The 15,522-nt window shown below is 48.2% G+C and overlaps 2 protein-coding genes across 2 annotated transcripts; one reads left to right on the plus strand and one right to left on the minus strand.

Annotated features, from left to right (window-relative positions):
* Window positions 1-3,512: 3,512 nt before the first annotated feature.
* On the plus strand, window positions 3,513-7,732 carry CDC20 (cell division cycle 20). Its single transcript, XM_007953037.2, has 10 exons — window positions 3,513-3,693; window positions 3,805-3,953; window positions 4,040-4,136; window positions 4,319-4,447; window positions 4,551-4,747; window positions 4,862-4,956; window positions 5,090-5,318; window positions 5,484-5,609; window positions 6,688-6,805; window positions 7,554-7,732. Exons 1-10 carry the CDS (start codon window positions 3,513-3,515, stop codon window positions 7,730-7,732), a joined length of 1,500 nt encoding a protein of 499 aa, XP_007951228.1.
* A 754-nt stretch (window positions 7,733-8,486) lies between these two features.
* On the minus strand, window positions 8,487-12,932 carry ELOVL1 (ELOVL fatty acid elongase 1). The gene is made up of 8 exons (XM_042782561.1): window positions 12,840-12,932; window positions 10,082-10,139; window positions 9,744-9,934; window positions 9,494-9,574; window positions 9,303-9,359; window positions 9,110-9,215; window positions 8,884-9,020; window positions 8,487-8,708 (listed from the first exon to the last, which is right to left on the minus strand). The coding sequence occupies exons 1-8, from the start codon at window positions 12,930-12,932 to the stop codon at window positions 8,487-8,489; spliced, it is 945 nt and encodes a 314-aa protein (XP_042638495.1).
* Window positions 12,933-15,522: the final 2,590 nt, after the last annotated feature.

Genomic DNA, 15,522 nt, shown 5'->3' on the forward strand with positions numbered 1-15,522 from the left:
TCTACATTTTCCCCCTTTTGATAAGGATTCTTTGATCAGAATGTTCAGAAATGGTAGCCAAGCACCATTCAGTACTTCTGGTCTCACGGCAAAGGGGGCAATTGGCCACACATTCCATTTCCTCCTATTCCTGACTCTCCTTCTTCCTCTGTTGCTCCAGGTGAATAGACAGCAATTGAACCTTGAGAGGCTGCTTGCAAGCTTTTAAGACTCTAAAGAACATACTAGGAAGTAGAACAAATGCACTAACATGTTATTAGATCAATTAAGCATTTGACTGATAACCAGAAAGCTGGCAGTTGAAACTCACCAGCCACTCCTCAGAAGGAAGATTGGGCAATCTACTGATGTAAAGATGCTGCCTCGGAAACCCAAGGAGGGGTCACTATGAGTCAGATCCGACTCCACGGCAGTGAGTTTGTGAGTAACTGGGATGACCTTAAACCTCCAAACCAAGGAACCAAATCCTATGAGATATTTGGTTGTACAAAAGCAGCCTCAGCAGCTACTTTTTTTTTTTTTTTTGGGGGGAGGGGGGTCATTGTTGTAAATATATGTCACACTATTTTTGCCAATTCTTTACAGATGTACAACTTATTGACAGCAATTACACTAATCAGCTATACAATCCTACCCTTAATCAATATTATTTCTCCACCATTGTAAACTGACACCTCCCCTATACCCCTCTTGCCTGCCTCTGGTAACCATTAATAAACTTGGGTCTCTATATATTTGCTTGTTCTTGTCTTTTTAATTAAGTGAGGTCATATAATATTTGTCCTTTTGTAATTGACTTATTTCACTCAGCACCATGTCTTTAAGCTCTACTCATATTGTAGCATGCATGTATCACGACTCCATTTCTCTTACTGGGTGAGCAGTATTCCATTGTATTTATGTACCAGATTTTGTTTATCCACTCATCCACTGATGGACATTTAGGTTATTTTCACCATTTGGCTATTGTGAATAGTGCTGCAATGAACATTGGTATACAATTTTCTGAGTCTCTGCTTTCAAGACTTTTGGATATATACCTAGGACTACTATCATGTGGAGCTCTGGTAGCATAGTGCCTAAGGCACTTGACTGCTAACCAGAAGGCTGGAGGTTCAAACCCACCAGTCACTCCTCGGAAGGAAGATGGGGCAATCTACTTCCATAGCGATACTGCCTCGGAAACCCAAGGAGGGGTTGCTATGAGTCGGGTCCGACTCGACAGCACATAATAATAAACAATAATAATAACTATCATCCCGACTCGACGGCAAACAACAACAATCGTGGTAGTTCTGTTTTTAGTTTTTTGAGGAAACATCACACTGTTTTGCACAAGAGCTATACCATTTTGCATTCTCACCAGCAATGAATTGTTGTTAGGTGCCATCAAGTTGGTTTGACTCATAGCAAGTCTTTGTGCAACAGAACAAAACACTGCCTGGTCCTCAGCCATCCTCACAATTGTTGCTATGCTTGAGCTCTTTGCCACAGCCACTGTGTCAGCCCACCTTGTTAACGGTCTTCCACTTTGTTGCCAATCCTCTACCAAGCATGATATTCTTCTCCAGGAACTGGTCCTTTCTGCCCAAAATATGAGAGATGAAGTCTGGCCATTATCACTTCTAAGGAGCATTCCAGCTGTACTTCCTCCGAGACAGATTTGTTTGTTCTTCTGCCAGTCCATGGTACATTCAATATTCTTCACCAACACCGCAATTCAAATGCATCATTTCTTCTAGGTCTTAGTTATTATCCAGCTCTCACATGCAATAGCAATGGATGAGTTCCAGTTCTCCCACATCCTCACCAACATGTTATTTTGTTGTTATTGTTATTTTTATCTTAGCCATTCTAGTGGGAGTGAAACAATATCTCATTGTGGTTTTGATTTGCATCCCTCTGATGGTTAATGACTCTGAGCATTTTCTCATGTGGGTGGTGGCCATTTGAATATCCTCTTCAGTGAAGTGTCTATTCTTTTCCTGATTTTATGATTGGGTTGTCATTTTGTTGTTAAGTTGTCCAAGTTTTATATGTATTTTGGTTATTAGTTTCCTATGGCATATATAAGGAGCACTGGTGGCATAGTGGGTAAGGCTGCTAACCAGAAGGTCAGTGGTTCAAAGCCACTAGCTGCTCCTTGGGAGGGAGATGAGGCAATCTACTTCCACAAAGATTTACAGCCTTGGAAACCCAACAAAAAGGTCGCTATGAGTTAGAATCAACTCTAACAGTGAGTTTATTGGATATATGGTTTTTGAAGATGGTCTTCTTGTTGGTAGCTTGTCTTTTTACTTTTTTTGGTAAAGTCTTGTGATGAAAAAGGTCCCATTTTTTAACTTTTTATTGTGATTTGGGTGAAAGTTTACAGAGCAAATAGTTATCCAGTCAACAATCACACATATTTTATTTTGACATTGATTGCAATCTCTATTATTTTGTCTTTTGCTGTTTGTGCTTTTGTTACTAGATAAAAGTTAGGACCCACAGTATTGCCCTGAATTTTCTTCTAAGAATTTTACAGTGTTAGTTTTCACATTTAGGTCTTTAATCTATTTTTAATTTGTTTTTGTGTATGATGTGAAGCTAACCCTTTCTCTTGATCTTAAGAAGTTCATTTTCCTTTCTTTCACACTCATTTTCTGTTTGTAAACAAAACCACATGCTTTCCTCCTAGTTGAGTTCCTACAAGGCGCGAAGCAAAATAGGGGACGTACTCTAACTAGCTTTAGCCTTCCTACTAGACTTTCTACCTTGTAACCTCTTCCCCTCGCCCCACCCCCACCAGCCGGCCGCTTTCCTTTTTCTTCTCTGAATGGCTTAAACGCTTTAGGTCACTTCTCGGAGTCCTGCATTTACGTATCATAATTCACACGTGAAATTTCTTACGCTCACCGACCCTTCCTTGCCTGGAGCCTGACACTCTTGCCCCGCAGTGGGTGAGGTGAACCTGAACAACGAATGGAAGACTTGGGAATGCGAACTCAGCGCAGGCTCCGCCCCTAGATGCACTCCGCCTCGCCCAACCCCCCACCCCACCCACCCCTACAAGCTTTTAAGTACCAATTCGCTGGGAAGTTTAACAACAAAAGATGGGCTTTTAGCGTAGCTCACTCTTCAAATCACGTTCCATGACTGGACTATCGTGAGATCTCTGACTGAAGCCGGAAGACCCTCCCTCTGTGCCATAGTGGCCAATGGGCTATGGCGACAGTTGCGACAGTTGAGTTTTGAAGGAGCCAATGAGTACTCGAAGCGGAGAGTTTAAAAGGCATACGGCAGAATTGCGAAGGCCTGTCTGGGATTGGAACCTGATTTGGAGCGCACGGTGAGAGGCAGCTGGGCCGAGCTAGGGGGCTGCGGTCAAAGGGTGCTAGGCTGGGAGGGGCTGCAGCCGAGCGTGGCTGGCTGGGAATGAAGGAGAACCGCGCCTTCCTCAGCACGGTTGGCTCTCTTTCCCAAGGACTTCGCGGATACCAACTGCAAGGACCCCCCTTCCAGACACTCCCATGGCGCATTTCGTGTTCGAGAGTGACCTGCATTCGCTGCTTCAGCTGGACGCACCCATCCCCAATGCACCCCCTGCACGCTGGCAGCGCAAAGCTAAGGAAGCGACGGGACCGGCCCCCTCACCCATGCGGGCGGCCAACCGATCCCACAGCGCCGGCAGGACCCCAGGCCGAACTCCTGGTGAGTGAGGTGCGGCGGCCCACAGAGGGAAAGGAAATGGCAAGAGTAGTCTTCATTCTACCAACCCTGTTAGCATGGTCAGAAAGTCTGCCCTCTCTCTCCCTGCCCCAGGCAAATCCAGCTCCAAAGCTCAGACCACTCCCAGCAAAGCTGGCGGTGATCGTTATATCCCCCATCGCAGTGCTTCCCAGATGGAGGTGGCCAGCTTCCTCCTAACTAAGGAGAACCAGCCTGAAAACAGCCAGACGCCCACCAAGAAGGTATGTGCCCAGAGATGTTCCAGGTAGGGGACCATCTCTCCCCTTTGATAATATCATCCTGCCTCACCGTCATCTTTATATGTCAGGAACATCAGAAAGCCTGGGCCTTGAACCTGAACGGTTTTGATGTAGAGGAAGCCAAGATCCTTCGGCTCAGTGGAAAACCCCAGAATGCCCCAGAGGGTAAGACCTGAAGGAGCAGTTCTTGAAGGGAGGTATCAGATCATCCTTAGGACTGAGCGGAGATGCCAGTTTACTCTTCCTGTCTAAGACTAAGGGGAGGGAAGGTGGTTAGTCTGCCCTTCTAGGTAAGGAGGAGAGATGTCAGTTCTCCCAGTGTTCAAGACACACTCCTGTTGCCACAGGTTACCAGAATCGACTGAAGGTACTTTATAGCCAAAAGGCCACGCCTGGCTCCAGCCGGAAGACCTGCCGCTACATTCCTTCCCTGCCTGACCGTATTCTGGATGCCCCCGAAATCCGGAATGACTACTGTTAAGTGCAGCCTACTGTAATTCTTGCCTTATGGATGGAGAAAGAGGGCCTGGGGAGCAGGCAAACAAGGAGGTTGATGCTCATCTCTTTCCTCTCTGGCAGACCTGAACCTTGTGGACTGGAGCTCTGGGAATGTACTGGCTGTGGCACTAGACAACAGTGTATACTTGTGGAGTGCTAGCTCTGGTGACATCTTGCAGCTGCTGCAAATGGAGCAGCCTGGGGAATATGTATCCTCTGTGGCCTGGATCAAAGAGGGCAACTATCTGGCTGTGGGCACCAGCAGTGCTGAGGTGCAGGTAAGACTTGTCCCAGTGTTGCAGCTCTGTTGCCCCCAGATCCAAGGCACTTGCCAGTGAAGATATTAATGCGACATCCTAATCTCTGATCCTAGTGATCTTCTCTGCCTCTAGCTATGGGATGTGCAACAGCAGAAACGGCTTCGAAACATGACCAGTCACTCTGCCAGAGTGGGCTCCCTCTGTTGGAATAGCTACATCCTGTCCAGGTCAGTGATGGATCCAGACCTCTGTGATCTTGTCTGTTCTTCCTCTGACTGTGCATCTCTGGACTGAGGTAGCTCAGGCCTGCTTGTGTTTGGCTCTGCCAAAGAACCTCTGATTTCGTTTTTCCTTCCCCAGTGGTTCACGCTCTGGCCACATCCACCACCATGATGTCCGGATAGCAGAACACCATGTGGCCACACTGAGTGGCCACAGCCAAGAAGTATGTGGGCTGCGCTGGGCCCCGGATGGACGACATTTGGCCAGTGGTGGCAATGATAACTTGGTCAATGTGTGGCCTAGTGCTCCTGGAGAGGGTGGTTGGGTTCCTCTACAGACATTCACCCAGCATCAAGGGGCTGTCAAGGTGAGATTGGGGCTGGCTTGGGGTCTCTGTAGAAGTGTACCTAGAATCTGGGGACTGTCAAGAGGGTGGAGTATAGATTGGTGGGATTGGGTTGGGTTAATCTGTGATCCCTAGAGCTCCTTGTTTAGCTCTAGTACCTGCTGATCCCATCTTTATCTCACCTAGGCTGTAGCTTGGTGTCCCTGGCAGTCCAATGTCCTAGCAACAGGAGGGGGCACCAGTGATCGACACATTCGCATTTGGAACGTCTGCTCTGGGGCTTGTCTTAGTGCTGTAGATGCCCATTCTCAGGTAGCATTTTTACAATGTATTCTTCTAGTCTGAGTAACCATGTCCACTCCAATGGCTTTACCAGCTCTTTATCTGATGGTTCCCAAACTTCTAACTCAGCTTTCACTCATGAGCTCCTTACCCATATTTCCAGTGTTCTGTGGGATATCTCTAACCCTGTGTGTCCTATAAAGGAGCTTTGGTGATGCTGTGATTAAAGCATTGGGCTGCTAACCAAAAGGATGGCAGTTTGAACCCACTAGCTGCTCCATGGAAGAAAGATGTGGCTTCCTGAATATTTACATCCTTAGAAACACTATGCATTATCAAAACCTCTGTCCCTTATAGGGTCACTATGAGTTGGAACAGATTCAGTGGCAGTGGGTTTGTTATGTCCCACAGCCACTCCACCACCTCAGTGTTTCCCAGATTGAATTTACCACTTCCACCTGCCTCCCTGCGTGTTCCTCCTCTTCATATATTGCTTGAGAATAGCAGAACCTACTCAGAAATTTGAAAAGCCTCCTAGAATCTTTCATTCTCATCACATAGTCACCAAGATATATCAGTTTAACATCAGAATATCATTCACATCTGTCCCCCACCCTCAGCTTCATCCTTCTTCCCACTGGCCATTGCAGTGATCTCCTCTGTGGTCTCTCAGTATTCTTCCTGATCTCCTCTAATTTGTCCTCTACATTGTGGTCTGAGTGGCCTTTCTGAACTATAAATTTGTAATTGACCTCTGTGAACCCTGCTATGGCTCCCCATCACCTACAATAATCCGTATCTATTAGAATGATATTTGAAGCCCTTGTTGGTGGGCCTTCTAGCAACCATGCCAGCTTTTCCTTCCACCCTCCCACCTGAGTTCTGTAGCCAGATGGCCTGAGTTCACATTGTTTCTGCCACCTACTTAGGTAACTTGCTGAAATTTTTTCTCTCAATTCCTCATCTGTAACATGGATAATTTTAACTCTCAAAGGACTGTGATCATTAAGATCTGAGTCTATAGCACATGGCAGGGTGTGTAACACTTGGTTCTGATTTGAGTAGCTCTGGTTGTGTATGTGATGTCCACACCATTCCCTCTCCACAGGTGTGCTCCATCCTCTGGTCTCCCCACTATAAGGAGCTCATCTCAGGCCATGGCTTTGCTCAGAACCAACTGGTTATTTGGAAGTACCCAACCATGGCTAAGGTGGCTGAACTCAAAGGTAGGAGCAAAATGAAAGAAGCCAGATACAAAATACTATATATTGTATGATTCCATTTATATGAAATGTCTAGAATATGCAAATCCATAGAGGCAAAGTAGATTAGTGGCTGCCAGAGGCTGGAGGGGAGGGAGAAGGGGGAAAGAGTGACTGCTAATGAGTATAGGGTTTCTATTTAGGCTAATGCAGATAGATGTTCTGGAATTAGTGGTGATGGCTGCAGAGCTTTGTTGGATACAGGTAGTCCCTGGATAATGCATGGGTTGTATTACGAAGTATAAGTTGAATTTGTAGGTAAGTCCATAGGTATGGTTTGTATCTAAAGTCGGTCAAATGTTTCTTAGTATATAGTGCACCATTCTATGCATAAAAAACATTAAACATTCCAGATACATTAAAACATCTTTTAACATAATAATACAGTAATAATGTTTTGATGCATGTCACAAATACCATCCATTTGTTATTACAAACCATTGTACCTCGAATTTTTAATATAATAGGCTTTACGAGGGGTTGGTTTGTAACGAGTTGCACACAAGTCTGACATTCGTAACCCAGGGACTACCTGTCTAGTTAAAAACCACTGGATTGTTTACTTGAAAAGGGTAAATTTTTGGCATGTGAAATTCTCTCTCGATAAAACTATTATAAAAAACACAAAAGATAGGTGGCCATCAATTGGAGGCTGTGGGCTGTATCTACATTCATGTGTCCTGCTCTGACTTTGTTTCTCTTCATACCCTAGGCCACACAGCCCGAGTCCTGAGTCTGACCATGAGCCCAGATGGGGCCACTGTGGCATCAGCAGCCGCAGATGAGACCCTGCGGCTATGGCGCTGCTTTGAGTTGGACCCTGCACGGCGGCGGGAACGGGAGAAGGCCAGTGCAGCCAAAAGTAGCCTCATCCACCAAGGCATCCGTTGAGGACCAACCCATCACCTGTGTTTTGTTTGTTTTTTTAATTTTTCTAATAAAGTCATGTCTCTCTTTCTTACATGACCCATATCCCATCAGCCTTCCCAGGGGCTCTGTTCTACTGTGATCAGAACTAAAAATGTCCTGTGGGAGCCTTGACCATCCCTCCTGGTTTAGACAGGGCTAGGAGGCTTTGTACCCCAACCACTACCATTCACACACACACACACACACACACACACACAAACAGCCTTGGCGGTTTCCTCTGTCACTTTTAATTAAGACATAGTGAGTGAGCAGCCTCCACTGGCTGTATTTCCAGGTCCCTCACCCACCCTGACCTTTGGCCGAGAAGCTCCTGCTTCAGCGTAGGGGTGGAGAAGGAGGGCATCTGGGTCCACAGTGACAGATTATTGCTGACCTCTTCAGTGTGAGAAAAAGGCCGTAAGACCCTGGTGGGGGCCAGCCCTGAGTGCTCCTTCCCCAAGTTTAAGGCAGAGAGGGGGAAGTAAGTGTCCAGCCCTTTTAGCCCCCAGCTCTGAAGTAACAGAAGGCAATGAGGCCAGGTCCCTAGGGCTGGCCTAAAGAAGTGGATGAGGCAGTGGTCCCTTTGAACCAGTTGTGGGGACGGGAGGGCCTGTCCCCTGCTCAGTCTTGACCATATAAGCCCTGGTCACAGGTGTAGGCGGGGAGGACACTGATGGATGCTGCCTAAGGTGCAGTCCTGAGGCACTTAGGTGGGCGCCTACCTAGGCCATGTTTCTCAGTTGGCTTTGACCTTGCCAGTGCTTGGAGCTCCATTTTGCTGAAGTACACGGGGCAGCCGTTTGCCCTTGGTGTAAGAGTGATACCAGAAATTGGAGAATAGCACAAAGAAGATGGTGCCATACATCCAGATGAGGTGGATGATGATTGGAAACTGGTAGTTACAGCTGGGCATGAAGTAGTACTGAGAGATGTGCAGTGAGACCAGGACAAACTGGATCTAGAATAGAGAAATGTAAGGGTCAGAGGAAATAGAGGACTGGAGGGGAAAAGGATGGAGGAAGAGACTGAAATGTTGGGAGAAATGGGGTCAAAGGTTAGGTAGGGTGGATTAAGGTATGATTCACACTAGGAATGTTGGGAAGAAAGTTCTAGGAACTTCTGGAGCCCCTCACCAGCTGGATGGCTGTCATGTGCTTTTTCCACCAAAGGTAGGGCTGAGCCACAGGACCAAGGGCAGACAATCCATAGTACAGGTACATGATGACATGCACAGAGGAGTTTATCATGGCATGGAAAGAGCCCATTCCTCCTGTGAGTGGACAATGAAAGAGGGTCAGGCAAGTCAAGCCTCTGGTCCCCAGTGTCCACCCCCTCCTCCCAATGGCATTTACCACTCACCAGGGGCAATCTTTACCCCCCACCACCAGCTCCAGGGAAGTACTGAGTGGTGGAAGACATGTAGGAATGTCACCTGCCCATCTTTCTTCCGAAGAATAAAGATCACCTGAGAAGTTTGGAGGTGGAGGGTCAGAGCAAATCTCTCTCCCTTCTCACCCTGCCTCAAGTTCTTACATCTTACATAACCACTCACCGTGTCCATCAGCTCAATGAACTTGGAGAAGAGGAAGAGCCAGGCCACTCGAACCATCTGCAAGAAATCAGGGCAGCCTTAGAACCCCCCACACTGCTCTAAGAGCCTCCCTAAACTGGGCTATGAGCAAAGGTCACCCTGTGCTCCTATCCCCCAAGTTACTTATGATCTAGCCCCCAGTCCCTACTTACCCTAAGTGCCTCAGGGTTGTTGGAATAGTCCACAGGATCACAGCGCCAGGTGTAGGTACTCAGCCAGCCAGACATCAGGAACTAGGAAGGAGTGTGGATTCGACTACCAGACCCTCCACCCCATGCCTCCCCTTCTCTAGCTGAAGAGATGGACCTGAGCCTCTCTGGAAAGGAGAGGTGCCATCGTCTCATCCTAAACCCACCCCTTATCCTCCTGCCAAGAATTAACACAGGTATCTCAGGGGCCCACCTCATAGACAATGTAGAGGGACAGTGCCACCAGTGAGAAGTTGTAGACAATCATGAAGCCACGGAGCTGGAAGGGCTTCCGATTGGCCATAATTCGAGGACCAAGTGAGAGAACGAAGTACACGTAGGTCAGGAGGATGGAGGTCATTAGCAGTGGGGACCCCATCAAAGGGTAGCCATGGATCCGGGGATCTGTGAACAAGGGTCAAAGGAGTCAGGAAGGATCACAGGGTTCAAAATATCCCCATCAGGTTCACAAGGATTCTCCATTCAGAAACAGCCCCAGATCAAGGATTCCCAGGGAAGAAGAGAGAAAGTGGCTGGCAGATAGCATCTTACCTGCATGCTTCATCATTTCCTGATACAAGTTCACGACAGCCTCCATCCTGGAGAAGGACTCTGAGGAAACACGGAGGGTGGGTGTCAGCCAGGGCCCACTGCACTGTTCCAATCCACTCCTGACCCTCAGAAACAGATGAGAGAGCCTGTGCCTCATGGCAGAAAGGACAGAGAACAGTGAGAAGAAGGAATTGTTGGGGATTCAGGGTAGGAGGAGGCAGTCTGGTGAAGGCATCTGCTCCCCATACATCCTGCTTGCCTGGGAAGGGCTATTCTACCCTTCTCCACAATTTACTGTCCTATCCTGTCCTCTCCTCTATTCTCCAGAGATGTTTACTTTCTGACCTTCCCCCCCACCACCACCACCACCTCCTCCACTCTTTCTCCAAGAGAGAACTCTTAATTGTTGTTCTCAAGATCCTCTCTTTTCTAGAGTCTTACCTCCTCACCAGCAGGAAACTCATCTCCAGAATGCACCTCTTCTCTCTTCCTTGCTAGTCTCTCACCTCCCCACTGCTGGGTCTTTCTTCTCTCCAGGTACTCTCCCTTTCTACCTCTCTTTTCCCCTCCTCTCTCAGGTCTCTCACCTCCACAGTCATTCTTCTCCCTGCTAGGACCCCCCTCCTTGGCCCTTCAGTCCCTTAGGGGAATCTCATTGACCTGGGATCCCTCCTCTCCCCTGCTAGGACACTCAGCTCCCTAGGTCTTGCCAACCATCCGGGGCTCTCACCTCCTCTCTTCTCCTCTCAGGTGCTCTGCTCTTGCTCAGTCCTTCCTCTCCTGGAGCCTGGCTCTTTGAGACTCCTGCCCTGGCAGCTCCACCTGTCTGACTAGATCTGGCAGCAGCCCCGCCCTCTGCCCACCCCCACTACACTGTGCATGGGGTGGAGGGTGGGTCTAGGCCACAGGTCAGAGCCTGGGGAATCAGGACCCGACAGGATTGGGAAAGTCAAATAAAGCCCCCAAACTCACCCACCCACCCACCCTGGACCAATCAGATGGGCTAAGATCCTAGGGACTGTGTGTCTCCTCTAAGCCAGAAACCTACCCGGGCTCTGGCTCTCTGGCCCCTGCCTCCACCCCAATTCTGGCCAAAAAAACTGAAAACACACACCCAGCATGCTCTCCTGAACCAGCCACAAAGTCTCAGTCTGTCCTATTTCAGAATGGGTACAATCACCCACCCTTCCCTCCCAGGGAAGGGCAAGGAAGCTAGTGGCATGTGAGGAGGTGGGAGAGTAGGGGAGAACTCAGGAATCTTCCCCTCCCTTAGGGAGGGGGGCTAACTGGTTAGGTCCCCTCCCCCTCAGAGATTGAAGGAATGTTGGGGGAGGGCTCACAGGGACACAAAAACTTCTGCCCAGATCATGGAGACTTGGGACTCTGAGATAGTCTTGAGGGACCAGCCATTCCCCACACATTCAGGGCAGCAGGTGCTGAAGAACTTCCTGCACCTAGTCTGCCTAGTTCCCTCTATCCAGAAAACCACCTGTGCAGTGCTAAGAGAAGAAAGAGACCTGCTGATGCATCCACCAGAGGCTGCACATAGGCCCCTTCACACACACACACACATCTCACAGGTGCTCCCCCACACCTCCACCTCCTCTTACTTTTTCACATCCACTATGCTCAAGCATCAAGTCATCCACACACATACACACCCTTCTCACACACACCAATCTCTCACACAACTCTCCACCCCCAAAACAAGAAACTCACTGATGGCCAACAAATGTATGTACATAAAGAACCCACATACCTTCTGCTGGCAATAACTCTCTCTCACATACCACCAATACAAAACCCCACGAATTCTGACATGCGGAGTTTCTTATACTAAGACCTGTTCTTTACTACTACATTCACACTGGCAAAACACCGACCCACTCAGTTAGGGGACTCGCTTCACAGGTCCCACAATACCCCATGCAATAGTGCACACTCAGGCCCACACCCTCTTGAAGTTACACATGCAGGTTTCCTCACATATATGTGAGTCACAGATCTATGTGGTCACATACATAAACTCATATAGATCACTCAGAGGTGAATGAACATAAAATCGCCCACATCATATCCAGACACACACCTGCACTTAGTCAGTCAGACATCTCTTTCCACGGGTGACATTTATCATTCATTCATTCACAATCAGATTTTTTAGATGCTTATTCTGTGGTAGGGCCGACCTCACTTAGACATGTGCTCTAACACACAGTTCCTCTTATACATGTGAGCTGGCCAGCACGCTATCGTCTCTCCACCACCACCACCACCACCACCACCACCACCCCAAGCTCACCCTCCTCCCACACACACATACACACATGCACCACAGAGGTCAAGAGTAGCTCACGGCTTCTGGAAAAGACCTCTCTGAATGCCTAAGGGAGATCTGGGTGTGTCCCGGTAGGGGAACTCAGCCCATTCCTTCCTTCCTTTGAGAGGGATGGAAGGGAAAAAGAGACAGGCAAAGGCAGGGGGAGGGGAGAGGAGAAGAGAAAAGAAGGGAGGTGTTAGAGGTGGAGAAGGGCAAGACCAAAGGGGGTGGAGGAAGGCCTAAGTTTAAGCAAATGGGGGCGGGAGGGGTGGGGAGGAGGTTGCTGGAGAGGCCCAGCCCCAGTGAGCTGGGACCTCCCACCCACTGTCCCCAGAAACAGCTTAGCCCGTAGTCTGGGCAGGGCAGGGCAGGGCCTGGTCTGCCTAGCCAGGCAGGGGACCCTGGCACGTGGAGAGCCGGTGGAAGGTCCAGACTCACCAGTGGTGGGCCAGTTGGGCTGTCGTGGAGGGGCTCGGAGAGAGCAGTGCCAGAGAGAAGTCCCCAGGGCCAGCCTGCCTGCCACTTCCTCATCTGCTGGGCCGACTTTCTGTCACCCGAGGGGGAGGGGGCGGGCCGGGTTGGGGGGCGCCTGCTGATTGGGCCGCCAGCCGGAGGCAGGAGGGGTTGTCCAGCCCAGGCTGGGCTCAGCTCTGCTCAGCCGGAGGGGCGGGAGCAGAGGCGGGCCGCCAGATCCCGGTGCAGGAAGCACACCCAGCCCCGACTCTCCACCCCTTCCCTTGGCATCTCTCAGCCCGCCTCAGTCAGGCCATTTCAGCCTTGCCCTCCAGAGTTGCACACGGCTTCTTCCTGACACTAAGCCCCTGAATCATGGCCTCAGGCTGGGCCCTCTGGTGATAACCCCATCCATATAACCAACACATTTTCTGTTTGTGACAAGCCCAGTTTGGGACTCTGGGAAAAGGCCTTCCCTCAAAGAGCTCACTCTCTAGTGGCTGGGCAGAAGGCAGAATGTGTGCTAGGGGCTGACTTAGAGTGGCAGGGAGTCTCAGCTGGAAAGAGCAGCTGGGCAATGGAAGCTTTCTCCAAGAGCCTATAAACTTGGATGAACCTTATTGTGGAATGGAGGTGGAAGAATACAAGTGCCTGGGGCAAAAACCATTAATCTCTGGTTACACTGGCCTTCAAGGTACTAAAAAGAAAAAAAAAAAAAAGGAAGTTGGTTGTGGCTGAATGTAGTAGGTCTTAGGTCTTATAGGCCAAATGAAGACAGATTTTTATTCTAAAAGCAGAAGAGCAACTGAAGATTTCTGAGGCAGGTACAATCAAACTTGAATCACTCATCAAATATTTATTGACCACCACTATATGGAAGACTGTAATAAGTTCTGGTGACACAGTAACAAACAAAGCAGAGGTTGTCCCTGCACTCATGGGGTTTACAGTCTAACTGAATCACCTGACTCTGGGAGACGGTGTGTTGAGGGTATTGTGGAAGACCAGGAGATAGATAACAGGTTTGGAAACTACGGGGATTGAAGGAGGCAGACAATGTGGACATTTCCTCAAGATGGCTGGAACACACCCACACACACACACACACAATTAGTTGTATATCTGGCTTCATATGTTCCCTCCTCCTGGCCCCACTCCCTACCCTCTGGCCCCCTCACCATCACCACCAGCTAGGTTGATTTATTGAGGGCAGGAATTAGTTTCAGTGAAATAAACTCTATCTCCAATGGAACCTGGAACAGTGTTTTGCATACAGTAGTTCAATAACTGCTTGTAAACTGGATGGTGTAAATATGGACAGAATAAGGGAATTCAGAAGAGGTGGTCACTCAGGAGAAATAATATTTTGTAAATGGTGAAATGGTGTTGTTGTTGTTAGGTGCCATCGAGTGGGTTTCTACTCATAGCAACCCTCTGTACAACAGAACAAAACACTGCCCAGTCTTACACCATCCTCACAATTGTTGCCGCGCTTGAGTTCATCTTTGCAGCCACTGTGTCAATCCATCTTGTTGAGGGTTTTCCCATTTTTCACTGACGCTCTACTTTACCAAGCATGATATCCTTCTTCAGGGACTAGTCTCTTCTGATAACATGACCAAAGTATGAGAGATGAATTCTGACCATTCTCACATCTAAGAAGCACTCCAGCTGTACTTTCTCCAAGATAGATTTGTTTGTTCCACTAGCAGTCCATGGCATATTCAACATTCTTTGCTAACTCCACAATTCAAACTCATCAATTCTTCTGCAGTCCAGGTCTCACATGCATATGAGGTGATTAAAAATACCATGGCTTGGGTCAGGCACACCTTAATCTTCAAACTGACATGTTTGCTCTTAAACACTTTAAAGAGATCTCTGCAGCAGATTTGCCCAGTGCAATATGTCATTTGATTTCCTGACTGCTACTTCTATAGGTGTTGACTGTGCGTCCAAGTAAAATGAAATCGTTGATAACTTCGATTCTCTCCATTTATCATGACATTGCTTACTGGTCCAGTTGTGAGGATTTTTGTTTTCTTTATGATGAGGTGTAACCCACCAGCCACTCCTCGGAAGGAAGATGGGGCAATCTACTTACGTAGTGATACTGCCTCGGAAACCCAAGGAGGGGTCGCTATGAGTCAGGTCCAACTCAACAGCACATAACAATAACAACAACAATCCATACTGAAGGCTGTAGTCTTTGATCCATCAGTAAGTGTAGAGACTTCTTCACTTTCAGCAAGCAAGATTGTGTCATCTGCATATCTCAGGTGAGTCTTCTAATCCTGCTGCCAATCCTGATGCAGTGTTTTCCTTCACATAGTCCAGCTTCTCAGATTATTCATTCACCATACAGATTGAATAAGTAGGTGAAAGGATACAACCCTGATGCATCTTTCCTGATTTAAAACCACGCAGTATCCTCTTGTTCTGTTCAAACAACTGCTACATGGTCGACCTAGAGTTTAGGTGAGAGGTCAAAGGCAAAGTACATCTATGACTATACCCTGCCCATTAGTACCTGCCCTTGAAAGGAAATGGGGAGGAAAAGTCAACTATTCAAAAAGCTTTAACTTCTTTACATTGAACACGAAAACCCTGCCTAATCTGGGCCGAGCTTCCCCCTTCATCCTGTGCCACTCTCCTGAGCTATGTCTGT

Source organism: Orycteropus afer, unplaced genomic scaffold (genome assembly GCF_000298275.1).
Source record: "Orycteropus afer afer isolate SDZICR_OR568_19922 unplaced genomic scaffold, OryAfe1.0 scaffold00370, whole genome shotgun sequence".
NCBI classification, from domain to species: Eukaryota; Metazoa; Chordata; class Mammalia; order Tubulidentata; family Orycteropodidae; genus Orycteropus; species Orycteropus afer.